The 20,682-nt window shown below is 38.7% G+C and overlaps 2 protein-coding genes across 3 annotated transcripts; one reads left to right on the top strand and one right to left on the bottom strand.

Annotated features, from left to right (window-relative positions):
- Positions 1–1,536: 1,536 nt before the first annotated feature.
- On the bottom strand, positions 1,537–12,133 carry LOC111711471 (uncharacterized). The gene is made up of 12 exons (XM_023485843.1): positions 12,030–12,133; positions 10,735–11,199; positions 10,359–10,524; positions 8,978–9,330; positions 8,695–8,784; positions 8,356–8,449; positions 7,787–7,869; positions 6,927–7,049; positions 6,273–6,401; positions 6,045–6,107; positions 2,890–5,933; positions 1,537–2,509 (listed from the first exon to the last, which is right to left on the bottom strand). Exons 2-12 carry the CDS (start codon positions 11,188–11,190, stop codon positions 2,260–2,262), a joined length of 4,851 nt encoding a protein of 1,616 aa, XP_023341611.1. The 5' UTR covers positions 11,191–11,199; positions 12,030–12,133; the 3' UTR covers positions 1,537–2,259.
- A 691-nt stretch (positions 12,134–12,824) lies between these two features.
- LOC111711477 (uncharacterized) lies at positions 12,825–20,681 on the top strand. 2 transcript variants are annotated; one of them, XM_023485850.1, is made up of 9 exons: positions 12,825–13,018; positions 13,475–13,598; positions 13,876–14,037; positions 14,169–14,571; positions 15,317–15,457; positions 15,522–16,151; positions 16,476–16,659; positions 16,866–16,946; positions 17,311–20,681. In XM_023485850.1, exons 2-9 carry the CDS (start codon positions 13,476–13,478, stop codon positions 20,585–20,587), a joined length of 5,001 nt encoding a protein of 1,666 aa, XP_023341618.1. In that variant the 5' UTR covers positions 12,825–13,018; position 13,475; the 3' UTR covers positions 20,588–20,681. The 2 variants fall into 2 exon arrangements, with proteins under 2 accessions (XP_023341618.1, XP_023341619.1); XM_023485851.1 differs by lacking the exon at positions 12,825–13,018 and adding an exon at positions 13,216–13,239.
- Position 20,682: the final 1 nt, after the last annotated feature.

Genomic DNA, 20,682 nt, shown 5'->3' with positions numbered 1-20,682 from the left:
AAAGCACACATTAGTGGGTCGGATGCACAAAAAAGGTAGTATATCCGACCATGAACTATTTTTTTGCTCATTTGAATTATTTTTTTTTGCTCATTTGAATTATTTTTTTTTGTTCATGTGAGCTATTTTTTGCTCATTTGAACTATTTTTTGCTCATTTAACTATTTTTTTGCTCATTTGAACTATTTTTCTCCTTATTTGAACTATACTTTTTGGGTCATTTGAACATATAATAATAGTTCAAATGAACAAAAAAAATAGTTCGAATGCGCACTGGGAGCGTTTGAACTATTGGTTGTTTGAACTACTATAATACGTGGTACCACGTGCAATAGTTCAAACGGCAGTAGTGCAAACGCAATAGCACCCATAGATTGTCTATCACTCATTTCTATAAATGTGGCCGCAGCACTCTGCCCCCTATCCGCCGCGCTCGGCCCAGGAATCATATTTACCTAACCTAACCCTAAATATTGGCTATCACTTGGTCATTATATAAATTTGGCCGCAGCGCTAGGCTCCTAGTCTGTCCTAGCCACAGCGCTCGGCCCAGAAAGTGTTCTCACCTAACCCCATATATTGTCTATCGCTCAATTCGTCTTAACCCAACCTAACCCCACATATTTGCTCTCGATTAGTCAGTATTCCTACTAAATTTATGCATCGAACCTACTAAAGTTGTGCTACCGACCTATTGAAGTTGTGCATCCGACCTACAAAATCTGTGCATCGGACCTACAGGGTGTCCCACGAAACATGACAGTATGCAGGACGACTTGAATGTCGTCTTGATTTTTGATATAATTTGCTGCGTTTATTTGTCAACCTAATTTTAGAAGTAAATTTCTAGAGATAATAATCACAAAATTTCCCTTGTCCTGCCATTTCCAAAATGTGGTCTGCCTTTTTTGTGCTTTCAATATTGCCCGAGATATGAAGAATTTCGTTCAGATTTCGACAATTTTGCTTTTATTTAACAAAATTGAAATCTGAACCAAACTCTTTATATCTCCAGTAATATTGAAAGCACAAAAAACGCAGACCACTTTTTGGAAATGCCACGGCTAGGAGAATTATGTGATAATTGTTTCAAGAATCATACATGTTAAAGTAGATAGAAGACTAAATGTCACAAATAAATTCAAATACCAAAGACGACTTGAAAGTCGTCTTGCTATTGTCATGTTTCGTGGGACACCCTGTACCTAAATTTGAGTGCTGCGCCCTGAACATCGATCCGTTTGATAACACTGTCAACTACATACTTACAATATCTGTAGTCGGTCGGATTAACAAAATAGAATGTACATCTGACCTACAGCTGTTGTAGGTCCGAAGTATTTTAGGACGCAAATCCTGTAGGATAGAAGTTACATGACCGGGTTACCCTCAACGAAGGAGACTTCAGAAATGTCATTACTCAGTTAATACTATTTATATGTGTAGGTCGTCTTTAATGCATTATCAATATTATTCTTAGCCTCTTTCTGGGGAACCCTCATTGTTGGTAAATAAGGTAAGACCTAGAAAGGTAAGTTTACATTGTTTAATGTTTATTTATGAAGTTTATTCAAATGAATGGTATTAACAATTAATTGAATTTATTTAACCAAATCAGACGAACACAATGAAAAATTAACATAAATTTGTCATCAAATGGGGTTAAGAATAAAGCTAAGAAAGCCCTTATCCCCATTCGTTGGTTTCAAGCAATATTTTAACGTACACTGGCGGAACTGGATTTTATTTACATACAGCATGTAAACTGTACGGCACAGTAGAGTTTTAAGAGAACAAAAACCATAATTAAAAAAAATGTTTTACATTGTGAGGTACTGTACAACACATAGTTTCGAAATTGCATTCTTAATCTTTTAATGATTCCTACTGTACTGTACTTCACATGAATCTATATAGTGTGCAGAATCATAAGAAAAAATTTAGCGCTAGGGATCACAATATCCTTCTATGCGCGACTTGGTTACAACTGTACAATGTACAAACGATAAATTGTACAGTCAAATTTGTCTGTACAATTTGGATTCCAATTTTATCATCTCACGGAATAGGTTAATAACAAAATTTATCACGTGCTGAAGGCCTTCACGTCACTCAGAATCAGTCGAGCTAAACCTATAATTAGGTTTAAGTGTGCGTGCATAAATACTACTCTGAGAAACTTCTTGCGCTCTGATTCCTTTTTTCACTGACTCCTCTTTAACTCTTACCAAGCCGCCTCCAACACCCCGATCTTTTCCTTTAAATTTTACTCTCCGACTCCTCCGATCCCATCTGTTTCTGGTAGTACTGAAGATACTGGAGAAGAGCAGCATAGTCCGGACCAGAGCCTCCAGGTCCTCCAGGAGTACCGGAACCAGGACCAGGATTCATGGAACCCGGAGGAGGTTGATTCATAGGACTAGGATTTACAGATCCTAGGCTAGCATCTGGTGCAGGGGGGTTCATTCCTGGTATTGAATTTATATCCATGTTCATTCTACTCCGGGTCCTGAAAATAGTAGAATAATAATAATAATAATACAGTGAACTTTGGCAAGTTTTTGTGTGTGCGTATACTACACATCAAAAATGTGTACTGCATTTGGGGTGTTAAAAGATGAAAATATGAGAAATCAATAAAGGAGATAAATTATAATATACAGAAAAATAAACACTCCCTTTTACTTTGCATTCTGTAGTATGGAATGTTTTCTACAACTCTACATCATAGTTTCAATTGTTTTGATTAGATTTAGGAAACTGTTCGTAAACGTTATTGTAAAATTTAAGAAAACATCTACATGATTCGATTGTTTAATAAAACTTGCTCTAAACCTTCGAGTTTTTCATTTTTGTGCTCATAAATGTGACTTTAAAATGTAGACCTACCTGCTTTTCTCTTTAGGAAAATTCTCCTGTGTTTGTGGGTACCCTGAGCCGTGATAAGGTTTATTCAACATTCCTCCAACCTCTTCGCCTTGAAACCTACTCTCAGATCCATATTCTCCGTGATACTGAACCGAGTATCCCATCCCTACTCCTGCACCGTCTGAGGTAATAGGAAACCTGCCTGGTTCTCCTCTACCCCTCACAGTATCTAGCTTTGGACCTTGTTCATTCCAGGACGGGATAATGGGAGGTTTCTGCTCTTGAAACCCTGACGGTTTTATTGCATTTCCTCCAGGATATCCAGGCTTACTATCGGGGCCACCTGCAGTATTTTCATCATTACTCCTGAATCTTGAACCCTGATTAAAACCAGCAGATGAAGGGAAGGAAGGCGGGGGTTCGGAAAACTTTTGAAAATCTAAACTTGTCTCAGGAGGAAATGTACTGCTAGGTTTGCCTACTGGAGCTCCTTTCAACCCAGCACCAAATTTATCCGGATGCATATTTGATCCGAAACGTCCTGGCTCTTGACCCGATTTATCGAGCTGGCCTGGATTTGGCCCAAACTTGTCATCGATAAAATTTGCTCCAAACTTGTTGTAAGGCTCATTCTTGGGCCAGACATTATTCTCTGGACCAAATTTTTCCTGCCGTTCCATATTGAAGCCAAACTTACTCTGTGGGTCCGAACCAGGTGGGAAATGGCGTTTATTTCCGATTTCAACTGCAGTGTCGGTACCGGTAAATTGCTCTGTGTAATCACTAGATCCATACCGATTAAACTCTGTATGGGAACTGGAATTGCTTTGAGAAAATCGATCTGTTGGACCTCTACTCTTCTCAAACCCTGATACAGGACCAGGAAGTCTGTTGTGCGGTCCAGAGTTATCATTGGGCCTACATGATTCGTGTGGGTCTGTGTTGCGGCCAAATCTGTCACTTGGTCCTGGATTGGGGCCAAATCTTTCTCTTGATCCCGTATTCGGACCAACTCTGTCACTAGCCCCAGTGTTGGGTCCAAATCTATCAATTGGCCCAGTATTCGGTCCAAATCTGTCACTTGGTCCAAATTTACCGTGGGGCCCTGAATTTGGACCAAAATTATCATTTGGTCCTGAATTGGGCCCAAATCTCTCCGGAGGTCCGGAGTTAGGACCAAATCTATCATTGGATCCAGAATCCATTCCAAATCTGTTTGAGGGCCCAAGGTTGTCATGCGAACCTGAGTTAGGTCCAAATCTATCAGGAGGTCCTGAAAAACCACCCGATTTACCATGCACGGGATCAAACTTTTCGTTTGGGCCAGAGTTGGGTGGGCCAAATCTGCTGTTTGCGCCAGATCTAAATCTATTATTAGGAGCCGAGTTGTTTGGTCCAAATCTGTTGTTTGGGCCGTTATTTGGTCCAAACCTATCCTTTTCATCAGTATTGTATTTATCATTTCTCCATTCCTGAGTTTGGTTGAATCCTTGCTTTCCGGGTATATTTCCGTACTGCTCGTTAAATCCGCGCTGATCCTCCTCATCTTGATATGCTGCCAGTTTTCTTTCCATCCTGGAGGCAAACTCTTCATCTATATCTGGAACCTGAACCGAGGAGTTCTCTGAACCTTCTCTAAACTCGTCCACCGGAGCTGATTCTTCCATAAGATAATCATTGAAACCTCCTCTCTGATAATTTCCCCTATTGTTGGATCTACCCGGAGCTGGATCGTTCATATTCATCTCGTAGTCATTCCTATTGTAGTTGTCATTATCCTGCTCCAAATTGTCATTATAGTTCGAATGAGAACTGGAGCGTCCACTCTGATTCCAGGAGTTATCTATCGGTTTCTTCTCCTCTGGTGGATTAAACCTTGAGTTAGGAAAATTACCGAGTAAAGCTGTTCTAGGAGCTCCACGGGTTGATTCAGTTAATCCTCCTCGGTTACTTCTCCACTCATGATCTTGGTTCCCCCATCTCTTCTCCGGGAGGGCAGGATCTGATATAGGTTCTCTAGGCTCACTCTTGAACTGACCTTCAGGTCTGTTGCTATGGAAGCCGCGTCCTCTAGATGGAGGACCTTGAAATCCTCCCCTACCTCGATTAAAACCTCTCCCTCGTCCGCCACGCACAAAATCGTCAGAAGGTTGGTCGTATCTCCTCTCATTGAGGTCCGGAGTAGAACCTGATACACCAGATCCACCCAATGATGTTCCAGCTCCGTCCTGAAATTTTTGAGTGACATTTCCTCGCTGAAACCCTGTTCCGCGAGATGTTCCTGGACCGTCCCGTCCACGAAAAGAACCTGAAGAATCTAAGGGAGCCTTGTTCCATGGACTAATAACAGGTTCCTTCTTGAACCTCTGGTTGTTCCTATCCCGACTTTTGGACCTACTTCTCTTACGACCCTTGTCCCGTCCATCTTTGTGATCAGAGGACCAAGACCTATTATTTCCGACCCTATCCGACCGTCCTCTACTGTTCGATCGTCGACGTTCTCGACTTCTAGATCTTCTACGATCTCTAGAATCCCGACCCTTTCGATCTCTATCTCTACTCCGACTCCTGCTTTTAGACGATTTCTTGGTCAGGTCTCGACTCTCCTTCTTTAGTTCTTCTATCCTTTGAGAAGCAGAGACGGGTTCAGGTTTGATCTCAGTTTTCTCCGGGTTGGTGACACTGGAGGTCGAGGCTTGAACCTTATCCTCAGAAAAATTTTTAGTCTCAGGTTTCTTGTCCCAGGGCACATGTTTCCCTGGAAGAGGAATCTTTTGCTCCCGCCGCTTGTTCTCATTCCTGTGCTTGAAGGAGCGCACCCCCTGCATGATGGTGAGACCAGATGAGCGCGCTTCTTCGTTGTACCTGTTGACGACCTTATGCGATTCCTCCGGAGAAAGCTCGGTATACCAAACCTCGGAGAAGAAGGTTTCCTCCAACTCCGGTAATACGAAGTTAGATTTCATGTTGAGGACGGCATTGTCGGGGATCTCCTTCCCCTCAACTGCCTCCCTTTCCGCCACCCGCCGTCGGAATTCATCGTCTGGCGGAACAACAACAACAGCCTGAAATTTAACAGTGTCAACGTGATTCAAAATTTTACAAAAATGCAACAAAAAAAAACAAAAAAAATACAAAAAATACAAAATAATATTTTTCTTCATTTTATTTTTTACCTTAGCTGTAAATCCTTTGAAATCCTTTAGTTTCCGACCACGGGCTGTTGGAAACACGTTCGTCTTAAATAATAATTAATTACTAAATTATGACTTCATACAGAAGATAAATTCAGAGAGCCCAACACCCCGTTTTGTTCAACTTAAAACTTTCATTTCATCATGGGAGATTTGGGTTTGCACTATCCACAAATGAGAAATAAGGATTATTATTTGAAAACGAATTACCTGATCTAGAATATAGTTACGACGTCGCTTAGCGGCTAGATCTAATATTGTGTTGAAGCATTCAGTACATTTCTTGATTAATACTTCCCATCTTCCGTGGTAGTTCCGCTTCCTACTCAACCCATTGACCTAACAGTACGGCACAACTGTACGTATAAAGCAGTACGATTACAAATTATGAACTCCGCAGCAAATACAATTAAAACTTCTTCTTATCAACTGCAATAGAAATATGTAAAAAGTAAAAAGTAAAAAAAGTAAAAGTAAAAAGTTGCTCCTGGTATAGTTAGGTAATCTATATGGACCTCATCTTCTTGATATCAATTCTGCGTAAGCCTGCCCTGCTAGTTGTTTAGTATAGAGGACGAAAGCAGTACATGATATCTTACTCCGATCTTATATGAATGAGGAGTAGATTTACAGGTTATTTAAGGATAGTTTCCCCATACAGCAGCCGGAGCTGAGATTCTGTAGTCCTTTGAGCTGTTGTGTGTATAACTATTGAACTTGTATAATTGTATAATCTCCTGGCATGATAAATTCAGAGCATATATTAAAACAATACAATTAAAACAATAATTAGTTATTATGGTCAATTATACTATTTGTTTTACAGTTGTCAGTTATACAGTCTTAAACTATTTTAAATTATACCTTCATTTTTTCAATAAGATTATTTGTTCCAAGGATATTATAGTTCTTCTCTGGGTGCTCCTTAGCATACTTCTCCGCCCAGAAGGTTTTACCAGCTCCAGGTAGTCCTAACATCATCAGGACCTGGATAAATAGATCTTGATATTAATGATAATTATGATAACTAGATAAACACATCTTAAAATCAATAATTATATTGATAAACAGCTGACCTGAACCACAAATAGGATTGACCAAAATGAACAAGAAATCTAAATACATTTTCAGATCGTTGAAGATCTCCTTATATCAGATTAAGTGTCAGTCAAATCCCAAAGCTGCATATTTTTACATTACTGTTCACCAATATGAACATGTATCTAGATTCTTGATCTTGATCACTTTTCATGTCAGCTGTGGATACTACGCATAAAAATAAAAATCCTCAAAAATAATCATACTAAAACAATATAAAAAAGATTAAAAAAATTGATATTATAATAATGATAATAAAAACGAATTGTAATAATTGTATCTTCGCTGCTTCAGTTAACTGTTAATTGTTATGTCGATCTTAGCATTTATTAAAATAACTCATAAATCAGAATGTACATGATGAAGATATGTAAATATATACAGTACTTTTTGTGTTCATTGTGCATTTTGAATAATAAATAGGTTTAAATAATGATAATAATAACAATGATTGTATTGAATAAACAGCGGAACTGATAAGGCCAATTAGCATCTCATTGAATCGCAAGAAACATTTATGGATGATCAACTAATTTTGATTCAAAATTTTTGCAATTCTAATCATGAAAGCAGAAAAACTATGAATTTTTATATTGTTATTTTATTAAATTGTAGGATTGAATTACCTCACAATCTGCCCTGGATGGTGGGGGCAGGGGGCCCCTCACTAAACCATCCGCAACATCAAGCTGACCAATAGGTGTGAATCCTGCAGTGTATTTTAATTAGGCGTTTTCAAGGAACGATATTTTTTTGAATGTTTGAGAAATTTAAATCAATTTATAGCACCTTCAGTGAACGCGTGATTTTAAAATCTATATATATGTATTTGGCTTCTCTGTTTCTTTGTATACAATAAAAAAAACGTCAAAACGGCTGAACCGATTAGGTCAAGTTTTTTTGTGGTATACTCAAATGACATTCGAAAAAATGGTTGCTCACATAGAAATTTCTAAAAGCTAAATTTGTTCGAGAAAGAGCGGCACGAAGCGCCACGAAAGCCTATCATTTACATATATATACAATAGCTTAACTATTTTTACTTTTTAATAGAACACTGGTTTATTTAGAAATTGTTAAGCCACAGCATTTTTGGGACCACTTCAGGGATGAAAAGGGGGGGGGGTAATTCTTTTATATACACCTGAATCAGTTGCTGTTAGATGAATATTCATAGGGGGGAGGGGGGTTATACCTGGTAGAAGGGGGAAGAGTGGTGCAGGTAGTTGACCGAAGTTGACCGTAAAGTTCTGATTTTTCGTCAGAACATGTGGAAACAGAGCTTGACCCTTAAGAGAAATACAAAATGTTTAAATCATTGAAAAATAAAAAGTATTTCATCCAATAAGGAACTTTTTTTAAACCCATCCACAGTTTTGGACAAAAAATAATATTTTAACAATTTTTCTACAGTGAAAGATGTGTTGATATTCATATTAAAAAATTGGTCATGAAAATGAATAATTACATCCGTCTTCCACTAGTTAAACGATTTTTAGATAAATATTTTTAAGAAATTGAATTCCTATTCTACCTTGAGATCTGGTTTCTGAAACCTGTAGGCGATCCCCTGATCCTTCCCATTGACTGTAAACTTTATAAAGCAGTAATCACTGCTTACGTCCTGGAACAGATATAGATTAAAATACGAGGAATATACGAGATGAGATCATACATTTTAAAATCATTATTGAAAAGAAAATTTGTCATTTATCTCTCTCTAGGAATTGACCGTCAATTTGAGAAAGTAGAAACGAATAATCACAGCTCACGATTAGGTGCAAGAAACATCAAAAACTTTTAAAATGTGATATTACCAGATAAGCTCCGATAACATCTCCGACTCCGAACTTGACTCCATAGTTTTTGAAGACACACGACTCCGCTGCTTTACCCGTTCCTCCGTATCCAAAGGAGTGCTTGACCTCCCCTAGCTGAAGATTACTTCCACTTACTGACCAACCAACCCGGAGAACATTCGGAGTCTCCTCCTCCTCTAGGTGGCTTACAGGCATGTTTCCATCTATACGAACCTCAAAACAGACTCTTCCCCTGGTTGCTCCGTAGGTAGCTCTAGCTCCGCCCCACATATATCCGAACCCGTTCTTAGATATTGCCTCCGCAGAGCAGAAATCCGTAGGATTAATATTCAGGTTCAGGTCAGAGTTATCTATACAAAATAACAATTAATTGGGGTTCCATTGATTAAGAAGTGAATAAGGTAAGGAGTTACCCACGAAGGAGGAGTCTTAAATGATGATCTCATTAAATATAACGATCTGAATTCAATGGGGTTCTGCTCTCAATAATGATTTTCATGGCATATTAAAAAATAAATCAAAGGAAAAAGAATAGTTTACAACTACAAGGATCCTATAATGTAAGATAGAAGACTGAATAGATTCCGTACAGTCGTCTCTGAAATCTCATGCTTTTTGGGTAATACTGTTCATGAGGGGTAAAACAAAAAATGCGTCTGTTTATCCAAGAAAACGACATTGTAGCTAATTGAGCCCGGATCCTCAACAGCAAGGAGAAAAGTATCAACCAAAACCTTATACAGAAATGGTAAAAGTATCAACCAAAACCTGATACAGAAATGGTAAAAGTATCAACCAAAACCTTATACAGAAATGGTAAAAGTATCAACCAAAACCTGATACAGAAATGGTAAAAGTATCAACCCAAACCTGATACAGAAATGGTAAAAGTATCAACCAAAACCTGATACAGAAATGGTAAAAAATAACGCGGAAAAAGAGGACTGTTAAGATACAAAAGTTGCACATTTGTTTCTGTCAGGGTGCCAAAAGCGTTGCACATTTGTTTCTGTCAGGGTGCCAAAAGTGCCAAGCAAAACGAAAAATATAGCTCTTCACTATATAAAATGCCAGAATGGAAGGAAAAATTATGTAGTTCGAGACATAAACGAAAATATAGCCTTGCATAGGAAATGTAATATTGAAAGGAAAATTGAGGAAATTATAAAAAAGACAACGATATCCTTCAGTTTCACATTTTCAGTCTATATGAGATCGATTTCTCTAGGATAAATTATTTCTAATGAGAGATTATTTTAAACTTCCAAACATTATAAAACTGGATTCTATTCTTCATATATAATACAATAAAAGATGTACAAACATTATCTCAAAGAAAGTTGTGCTTAATCAAATTAATTCATAAAAATCAACTTACACCAATCAAGAAGACAGAGATTATCGTCATATTCTGGTTCGTTCTCCCCTGGTAATACCGGAGCACGCTTTATAGGTACAACCTTCTCTGCTTCATTGGTTTTAGGTGCAGACGTCGTTGTCGTTGTTGCCGTCGATGACGCACTTGGCGTTGGTTTGGTTACAGTCTAAAATATGAATTAGCTATCAACTGGATTTGGTATCATAGCCCTAAGGTGGTAATTTTTTTGATTAAATATATGATAAATCAGCAATGACTAATATTTCATCATCATCTTGGAAAATCAGAAAATTTTTGCCAAACTTACAATTTAAGTACATAACTGGGAAAAAAAGACTAGCAAGCAACTTATTTTTTTGTTATATCTTTCATGTACCTCCGTTTTAACGACACTCGTCGCAGTAGTCGGCGTTGAGACTGAAGAGGTATTCACTTCTGACGTTTTTTCGACTATTGGCTTACTCTTATTGACTGCTGGGCTACTATTGTCGACCACTGGAGTTTTGTCGGCGACTGGAGTTGTTTTGTCGAATGTTGAAGTTCCACGGTTTGGAGTAGCCGGGCTAGGTCCAGGTCCCATTCTACCCGGACCCATCATACCTCCTCTCACGCCGCGTCCCATTCCCATTCCTCCCCGGCCCCCACGGCCCATGTTTGGCATGAAATTGTTTTGCATATTGTCGGGCATGAAATTTTGCATGCCAGGACGATTATTAAACTGTCCAAAAGCTTGGAACCCCATTCCATTCATATTGTTCATCATGGGAAACCTGCCCCCCTGGAAAGGGGGCGGGAACCCTCCCCTCCCCCCTCCACGGAAACCCGGGAACATTCTGTAACTCTGAAGAAAAAAATGGTTAAACAATTTTAGAACTAGATGAAGTGTTCAGATTTGTTAACACGACGGTTGCATAACAAAAAAATGGTTCTGTCCTAGAGAACGATTTTTCGAACCCCCCCCCCCCCCTCCTATCAATTTTGTACATGAATTCAGCAAAATTATCAATATTTATTTTTTATTATCATAGGGTTAGGTTAAGACAATTTCTGGGCCGAGCGCTGCGGCTAGGGGGCCAATCGCCGCGGCTAGGACAGACAAGGTGGCCGGGAGCTGCGGCCACATGACCAATGATAACCATGTATAAAATTGATAGGAGGAGGGGGGGGGTCCAAAAGTCGTTCTCTAAGAAATTACCAAAAAAGTTTCGTGAAGGAAATGTGGTTTGGGTGTAAGAGTCAGATAAATTATATTTTCATCTGTTCAAAATTGCCTGGGTAATTTCCTATTATACGATTTTTGGGCCCCCCCCCCCCCCTATCAATTTTGTACATGGGTGTGACAGGATGTTTCTTAACTTAACCTAACCCGTGGCCGCAGCACTCGGCCCCCTAGCCCATCCTAGCCGCAGCGCTCGGCCCAGAAAGTATCTTAACCTAACCTAACCCTAAATTACAAAAAAATAAATAATAATAAATTTGCTGAAAAATAAATGGTCATGTACAAAATTGATAGGAGGGTGGGGGTGGGGGGGTCCAAAAATCGTATACTAGGACAGACCCATTGCCTGACTACGCCTCTGATGCATCATAGATTTTAATTGATGAAACTACTAAAATTCTCAAACAGTAATTTAACACGATCCTTGAAAAATCAATAAAATAAATATTTACCTGATGTTAGCGAAATATCTAAACACTCCTCATGACTAGTGAGCTTTGGAATTGAATTTTTAGCCGGGAGTTTTCTGAAATTTATATCAAGTAAGTAAATTTTAATAAAAGATACTTTTTTGGTTATCTTTCATTTTTCGATTTCTCGAATTATCATGAATCCTTTAATTTGCATCTATTCACTGATTTGTTGCTAACTAAACCGAAAAAATATTCAAGAAACAAATTAACACATGATAAAGACATGTTTAGAGCTAAATTTTTTTTTAATTATAATGACGCAACATGTTTCACAATATTTTTTTCACAATATTTTTACATAACTTTCTAGATAATTCTAAATACTGTACAGAGAGTACAGTTATTACTTGAAGCATTGCAAGGCAATCCTTACAAAAGAATTTTCGGTAGCAACTACCTGGTAGCAACTACCTAAAACAGAAATTAACGTAATTGTATTTGTAAAAGAAATTTCCTGGACCGAATCGAAAACAACCTAGCCAATAAATGTCTAAGAATGCCCCGTAGAATTATCTACAAATATGGAGCCGCTGACTAAAATTTGATGTTCTATAGTCAGCTTCTCCAATCTATAATTTGTAAATTTTAATTTTTGTAAGAAGCGGTTCTAAAGGTTTTCATTCTTTTAAAACTATGATTATGAATTTATTGATATTTTTTTCATATTATTTCATGGAGTTGTGTTTATTTACGGAAAATAAAGATCTGCATTGAAATATTTTCGCTAGATGTCTCTAGCAATACATGCTTATTGACTTTCTCAAGCTTGCATTTAACGCCATCTAAGCTTGTTTTAGAGTAACAGCCTTTCAGGGCAAGCATCCCAGGACCAGCTGCCCATTGCGAAAGTATCTTTGCTAGTTCTACAGAGAGATGGCGTCTGAGTATTTAAATATTTCGTTTAAACGTTCTGAAATAGTGAATTTCGGAGATTTCAGTAAAACTGACTAATAAGCAATTCCAATCAAGTAAGTTAAATGTGAATTTGTATACTTTATTTCTAAGTTTACTTTTGAGCAAGTGAACTCCAAATTTTACTTATTTTAATAAATGGTTCAGGTACTGGACCGTATTTCTTCGGATGTTACACACATATCGAGTGTTATGTAGTAGATTTTAATTTTAAGTTATTATTTATCGAGTGAACTGCTTTTTCACTTCTTCTAAATTTGGTTGGGTCTTTCATTAAGTGATACACATTTCAACTATTATTCAAAGTACATTAAATTCGAAAGATATATTCTCACCCTGTATCCGTCCGAGTATACGATTTTTGGACCCCCCCTCCAAAAATCGTATACTAGGAATATACCAAAACAAATATTTTAATTGCCTCATGTTTGCCCTCTTTTGTTATTGACAGTCAAGGTCTAGGAACCGTCAACAAACTAAAATCAAAACATTTATTAAGTTTCTTGTGTCAGGATGTTGGACCTGCTCAACCCCCCGAAGTACTGCCCCCAGTGTGAGGGGGTAGGACAGAAAAACAAGGTCAAGAAGTTCCGAATGAAGGATGGTTGCTTTGTTCTCATGTGCAAAAGCGATAAGGTAAATGATATGTCATTTTATTGCGAATTGGTTCGTTGAGTGATTAATAGATTGATTAATATATTGATTGATTGATTGGTTGGTTGTTTGGTTGGTTGATTGGTTGGTTTGTTGGTTGGTTGGTTGGTTGGTTGGTTGTCGCCTTTGGTTAAGACCCACCTCCCGAAACAAAACCCTATAAGCCCCTGATTGCACCAGCTGAAAGTAACATATAAATCTCGATTTTTCTGATGTGACTTTTTAGTTTTAACTAAAATAGAATATTTTTTATTTTTAGTGTCCATGGCCGTTCTCTGAGTACAGCAAAGAGCAGGTTACATTTAAAGACGAAGATGTATGTTCGAAAAAGAGAAAAGGAGATTTAAAGGATAGTCCAGAAGAAATCAATTCCCCGAATCAAAAGAAACCTAGGATTTCAGATGATAATCACAACTTTAGGGTAAGAATTACAATTTATTAATTCTAATGTGCAAGGATCTTTTTTTATTTGTTAAAACATCTAGTGGGGGGGGGGAACTTACCCCCAGAAAACTAGTTTAAGACCTTATAACTATTTTGGTTTAATTTTAGAATTCTCTAGCTGTTGACCTCCCTGAGAAACCCCTAGAAGAAAGTGAACAAGTACCTGTTGATAAAGTTAGTGAAGTTCTTGATAATAGAGTTGGTGAAGAACCATCTGCTGATGTTCCCGAAGAACCTGTAGAAAATCCGCTAAACTGTGATGAACTCTTACCTCAGACTATTCTAGAGAAATGTAATGAAAGTTCTTGTCAGACCGAACCCGAACCTGGTTCAACACAAGCTAAATCAGCATCTGGAGCAGAGGGTGAACCCAAACGCGCTCTGGATGACCGGGATTTTTTTAAAGCTATTCCTGTAGCGGTCAGACAACCAATCCGTCTTCCTAAACATGCTGCTCACATTCTTAATTCAAGGCTGGAGACACAAACTCCCGAACTAACACCAGCTCAAGGTAAAATATCAAGGGGTTTAGTATATTGTAAACAAGGTTTATTTTAAAGAGACTGTAGGCGTAATTTTAAGTGATCCTCCTTGCAAAGATGACAATTTCCGATTGTGGAAGATGCCTTCGTTTTTCTGTCTCAAAAAGTTTTGATGATTTCTCCTTTGACTTTATAAGGAGTTGCAATGCGCATGTCACTTTCGCAGAGAAACTGCAAATGAAAATAAATAGTTTAAAGAAACAAAAACATGGATAATGGCTATCAAATTCATACTTGATCAGACAAAGCTTTTAAGGGTACTGTTGTAAATCGGGAATTGCTATCTTTGCACGGAGGGTCACTTGAAATTACGCTTACAGTCCCTCTAAGCATTAAATTTCCAAATCCGAAATGAGAATTTGAAGTCCAGGAAGAGAAACAGAAAACTTGTGATGGATTTAAATATATTTTAACGGAGGGCCTCATTTGTCCTCTAAATGGTCTTAGAAAAAACGAGTATACCGACCCATCAGATAATGAGATGTAAGCTTCAGGTCGTATACTGGTAAATACGACCTGGGTCAGGCTGCTGCATGCTGGATTTCGCATCATGCAGCTGTTACCCCAGCCCCCAGTCCTGCGAGAGGATAATTATGTAAATCATGTTCGAAATTTTTTTCTTTCTTTAGACTAAAGGCCTTTCAGGGAGAGTTAAAATAAGGAGCAAAAAGAGGATGTGTTATTCATTGATTGATAACTTTATGATATTTTTAGACTCCGGGATGGATGAGAGCGTGATGGATGAAGAAGATGAGGATGAAGAGATGGATGAATTTGAAGGTTCTGATTCTGAACTGGAAAGTTTAGTGAGTGAATGTTCAAGTATGTCTACAATATCAGAATGCAGCACAGATGGTAAGTTTTTTATACCTCCGAAACAAATCTTTTAAAAAATATATATTAATTTTTTTTTTGATAGATGGTAAGGGTGCTGGGAAGATAAAAAAGAGAGGAAAGAAGAAGAAAAGAAAGGATCGAAGAAAGCAGCACAATAATACTTGTAGTAAAGAGATGAATAGAGGTTCCGATATCGCTGCAGTATTTGTTCCTAGTTCAACCAGTAAAAGAAAACAAGAAGATTCCGAGGCTGAATTAGAAAAATTAAAAACCGTAGAAAATCCTGAAAATATTCCTATAGATGCTGGCACTGTAGAACCTGAAGGAATGTCTCCTGATTCTGATCAAGAGGATCCTCTCCGGGAAGATGGTTCGATTATGGACCACTTTATAGTTGTAAATGAGGCCGTTCTTGACGAAGTTCATACTCCGGATAAACTGCAGTCCCGGAGCCCGGAGTGTGAGATTATGTACGAGGATCAGGAGATTCAGATCAACTTCATCCCAGCTCAGGATGGACTGGATACCAAGACAAGAACCGGGGCTGGGAGTCGGTGTGCTCAAATTAGTTTCTCCGATCCTGTGACGGGTTCCCTGGCGGTTTTTCCCCCGGTGTTTGTACCTGAAGTCGACATGGGGCACTTGGTGAACATTGTGACGGAGCAGGCGGAGAAATTTAAGTTTAAAGCTTACAAAATCCAAGGAAATTTAGGTAAACAGTAGTTTTCAATAGAAAATCTAAAAATCAGTTTTGCAAAAATTTACATTTTTCAGAATAGAGGGATGGGGGGGGGGGGGGGTTTATAACATTAATGAAGAACAATATTTAAGGTTGAAATACTTTTAAAAAAGGGTATCTCTGCAAGTTATGCTTTCCTCATTTTTTAAAGATTAAATATGTTTTTTAAAAATGCGTGGAAAATATTTTAAAAAATCTTCCAAATCTGGAGAAAGGTTTTCATTATTGTTGCAAATTTGATAATTCTGATTTATAATAATTAATAATTATGTTGAAATTGAATCAAACAATTCTTAGGTTTAAAAAGAAGTTTTGTTGTCTCCCGAAGTAAACTTGAGAGGAGTGTGATCAAGCATGTGGAGAAGTGCTTCACGAAGAAGTCCATGAAGGAGAACAGGGTCAAGATGGAGGGGGAGAAGAAGAGGAAAAGATCTCCGAGGAAAAGTGAAGGAAAGGACACCCTGAATACTTCAAATATAAGGTATTATATCCAGATATGTCCAGTTTTTACTTAAAGGGACTGTAAGCGTATTTTCAAATGACCAATCTTTGTATGGAGGCCTCCATGCAAAGATGGCAATGCCCGATTCAAATCGGTAACCTTAATATTTATAAAGATTTCACGTCATGACTTGATCATTTTATGTTGTCGAAATATTAGTTATCAGTAATAATTATGTTATTTAGTGAGTCGGATGAAATGTCTATCTCGGAGAAAGAATCTGAGGAAACTGAGATCGAGATGGATATGGACTGTCAATCTTCCAGGTTTAATTTGTTAACTACTAGAAAAAATCAAATCTGAAAAGGAATGAAAAGTTTTTTCTAGTGACCCTTCATTGAAAGAGTGGCATGTCCGATTCAAATTAGTACCATTCTTTTCTTAGTCTGATCAAAAATAAATTAGCTATCCATTTTTTTTTGTTTTTGAAAACTGTTTATTTTCATCTGAAGTTTCTCTGTATCAGAAACAATAGAGAAAGTATCAGAAGTTATCCTCCATATTTTTGATAAGATTAAGGTTGTGAATAAGACATGTTACTATTTAAATGGAGGGTAACTTAATATTACATCGACAGAAGAGTTACAACGATGTAGAGAAATATTTTATAATTAATTAATTATTTTTCAGTATTCAGTCAAGTCTGGGAACTGCAACAGTTCCAATTGTCGAGAACACGCCTGAGGATAATATATCCTTGTTTAAGAAACCTCTAGGACCTGCTCGGAGTTATCATTCTCCTCGAACCTTGCCCTCACCACGACCAGGGTTTACGGAGCATGGGGTTCCATCTCCTAAATACTGCATGATACTAAGTGAACCAATGTCTCCTATGCCTGCCACACCCCGTGGACCAGACCACGAGGAGGAGCAGGAGGAGGATATGAATCATTCTATCATCCCAGAGATGGATAGCGTGGAGGATATCAGTCATGCATCTATTGCAGCAGATGGCGCTGAGTGCTTTGAGAGCGTGCTCGGTAAAAATAAACCGAATAACAAAAGACGACCTAAGAAGAAAGAACGTGAGGATGTAAAACAAGATCAAAAAACTGACTCGGAAATACCAGTTCTGATGGAATCATTGAGTAACAGACTAATGTTGAATACAGGGATAGATATCAAAGCGTCTGTTATACCAACTCCACAGGAGACGAGCGTGACAATCCCTACTCTTGTTCTCATGGTTTTTGAAGACGATGATCCGGATTTTGCTCATGTTCGTAAGGTTGGGTCTGGTTCCTCCTCACTTTACACCGAACCTCCCCCTACTGTTGAAGCACCGACTCCTATGTCTAACTGTGTGTTTCATGTTGCCCAAAACATGAGTATAGATCTACCCAATGCTTCAGACAACCTTGAGATTGAAAACCGAGGTTCTAACAAGATTTTTCTTACCGCTGACAGTGATCAGATTGAAGCGCACAATATGAGAGCTGAGACTATTTATCACAAACCAGGGAGAAAGAAACTACGAAAAAAGGTGGTTGTGGAAGAACCGGCACCATCGACCTTCGGTCCAGGTTGGTTCATCTGGAAGGATTGGAGGGTAGATTCGGAGCTATACACTAACTTTACTCATTACATGGAGGACCTAATGAAAAAGTGGAACAAGACTGAACCCCTGCAGGCCTTGTTCCAGGAGAAGGAGGTGTCTCCAGAGGAGCAATTAAAGGACATCGTTGATTTCTTCTTCCAGGTTTACATGAAGGTTAATCATGTGACAAGCATGTACAGGCTTACAGTGCCAGATTGTTTGGATTTTATTAGAACTAACTACAATACCAATAATTTTGAATTCAACGCCTTCTGTAAGGAGTTGTTTGATAGAAACAGTAAAGAACCCGTTATTCCAGATTTAATTCAAATACTTTCTAAGGAAACAATCGAGAAGCTCGATAAACCAGATCGGCCTCCGCCAGATTATATTAAAACCTTGCCTCCGGTTGTTGCTGCTAAAATGATCTCCTCCATCGGAGGCAAATCTCCCGTCATTGACGTCAAAAAGCCTCCGGTCAAACTTGAACTTCCCCTTTCTCCTGTTATTGAGAATCATGGGACTAGTGTTGCAGTTCTTGAATCCGTCCAACCTTTATCCCAGACCACTCGAGTTGGCCAGGGGGATAAGTGTTTGCAGTTCTTCTTCGAGAATCCCATGGACGGAGTCAAGATTGCTTTCAACCCTGTTTATGTGAAGGACGAGGAGGACGTCAAGTACGTTGTTGCACTTGTGAGTGAAAAAGCGGGAGAATTTAGGTATAGATCCGGGTACACCAAGAAGCCGACCCAGTACTTCTCTGATGCAGTCAAGGCCAGGTCAAAGCTAGAGCCTGAAGTGATCCGGTATATTGAATCCTGCTTTACCAAGAGAGGGATGAAGGACAATAAAGCTGGAATGGTGAAGAAAAATTATCCCAAGAAGAGAATCCGTGTACTCGTTGATAAATCCAAGGCTAAGATCAAGCAAGAACTGTTGGAGGAAACTGATAGTCCTGAAGAGCTGGATATATCTGAGAACGAGTTTGATGAAGATCTTGAATTAAAGAAGAAATCTGACAACTTGTATTTATCAGACGAGGATGATTCGAAACGAGTATTAGAAGAACGAGTTTTTGGCGGCCGAATGCCAAAGGTAAAGGTGAGGGAACGCCATTTTGTTTCCAAGGCTAAGATTGTGAGAGAGGGTCAGCACGATAATGATGACGACGATGATGAAAATATTTCCCCAAATGAAACCGTCATTTCAATGGTGGACCATGTCCTGGACACAAAAAGCTCAGATCCGGACACTGGGAAAAGAATTGCCAGCAAATTAAAACTCTCAAGTCTTCTTAAATCTAGAAAGCAACGGCGAAGACCTTCGACTAGTGAATCAAGTTCTAACGACGAAGACGACGTGTTGCAAACAAGTGGTCGCTATAGTTACCTTAGAGCCTCAGTGCATGATGATTCTGTGCGAACATCTGACCGTCTTAGGAAGAAATACGGAATGATGGATGAAGAAGGAAATCCAACCCCTGATGAAGTTCAGTCTAAAGTACATTCTAACAGAGATTCTGAGAAGCCTCTGACCAATGGAAAGGTTTCCAGTTTAAAAGGTGAAAATAAAACGACTGAAAGTTCGCCCAGAAAAGTAAAATTTCAAAATGTTCCAGCAGAAGAAATGAATGAGATGGTTCGAGGTATATCTCAATGCTCGAGACCTGGAAGTGCGATGGATAGACCGCCAAGTCAGTCCGACAGTCGACCAGGAAGTCGGGCTGGAAGTCGATCTGACCGGCCGGGTAGCCGGTTACTGAACAAATCCAGGAGACACTTTGGCTGCAAAATAGATAGTATTGATGAACCTGACATAGATTCTCCGGTCCTGACTCCTAGGTTAAGACACCAGGAGAGGTTAAGTCGATCTCCAGGAGCAAAATCTCCTCTCATCCCCAAAACCGTTCCCGAAGTTCCCAAAACTCCTCCACTCCTTCCTGCTCCCTCATCACCACCTACCCCTGTCGTTCCTGCGGTAAGTTTGGACAGCTTCAAACAAATCAACATCAGAAAATCTAAACAAAAGAAAGTTCACAAAATCCTGGAGAAACAGAAACGCAAGGCTGAGAAGAATACAAAGAAGAAACTGCTTGGTTTCGGACAGAAGAAAGAAGAGGTGGAGAAACAGAAACCCAAGACGGAGACCAAACCCCACCTGAAGAAGGCTCAGGTTACAGACGAGGAGAGAGATCTGATAGCTCAGCTTCTTATGGTCGGAGAAATGGCAGTTAAAGAGACTTCTTCAAAATTGGATTCGGAACCTGTTGCTAAAACAACCGTTGCACCCATCCTCGACTTTGAGGAGGCACACGGTATGGGGGATACTGGAGTGCTAGAAGAAATAGACGAGTTGTTTTCAGCATTCTAAACAAAACATCTCTGTGATACATGTAACATAAATATTGTTATTTTCTTGAGAAATATATTTGATTATTTTTGGATTTTAGGAAAAATATTTTTCAG

Source organism: Eurytemora carolleeae, unplaced genomic scaffold, assembly GCF_000591075.1.
Source record: "Eurytemora carolleeae unplaced genomic scaffold, Eaff_2.0 scaffold1155, whole genome shotgun sequence".
In the NCBI taxonomy this organism is placed as follows: Eukaryota; Metazoa; Arthropoda; class Copepoda; order Calanoida; family Temoridae; genus Eurytemora; species Eurytemora carolleeae.
This window is presented reverse-complemented; position numbering and strand designations above follow the sequence as displayed.

What these genes read in the sequence shown, in the direction of transcription:
- LOC111711471 (XM_023485843.1), bottom strand. Translation starts at nt 11,190, where the DNA reads ATGTTCCCGGGTTTCCGTGGAGGGGGGAGGGGAGGGTTCCCGCCCCCT. An exon ending in TCTCTGTCTTCTTGATTGGT is followed by an intron (nt 9,331 to 10,358) that starts GTAAGTTGATTT and finishes TATTTTGTATAG; the next exon opens with ATAACTCTGACCTGAACCTG. An exon ending in ATGTTATCGGAGCTTATCTG is followed by an intron (nt 8,785 to 8,977) that starts GTAATATCACAT and finishes TATCTGTTCCAG; the next exon opens with GACGTAAGCAGTGATTACTG.
- LOC111711477 (XM_023485850.1), top strand. Translation starts at nt 13,476, where the DNA reads ATGTTGGACCTGCTCAACCCCCCGAAGTACTGCCCCCAGTGTGAGGGG. An exon ending in CGAACTAACACCAGCTCAAG is followed by an intron (nt 14,572 to 15,316) that starts GTAAAATATCAA and finishes TGATATTTTTAG; the next exon opens with ACTCCGGGATGGATGAGAGC. An exon ending in ATCAGAATGCAGCACAGATG is followed by an intron (nt 15,458 to 15,521) that starts GTAAGTTTTTTA and finishes TTTTTTTGATAG; the next exon opens with ATGGTAAGGGTGCTGGGAAG.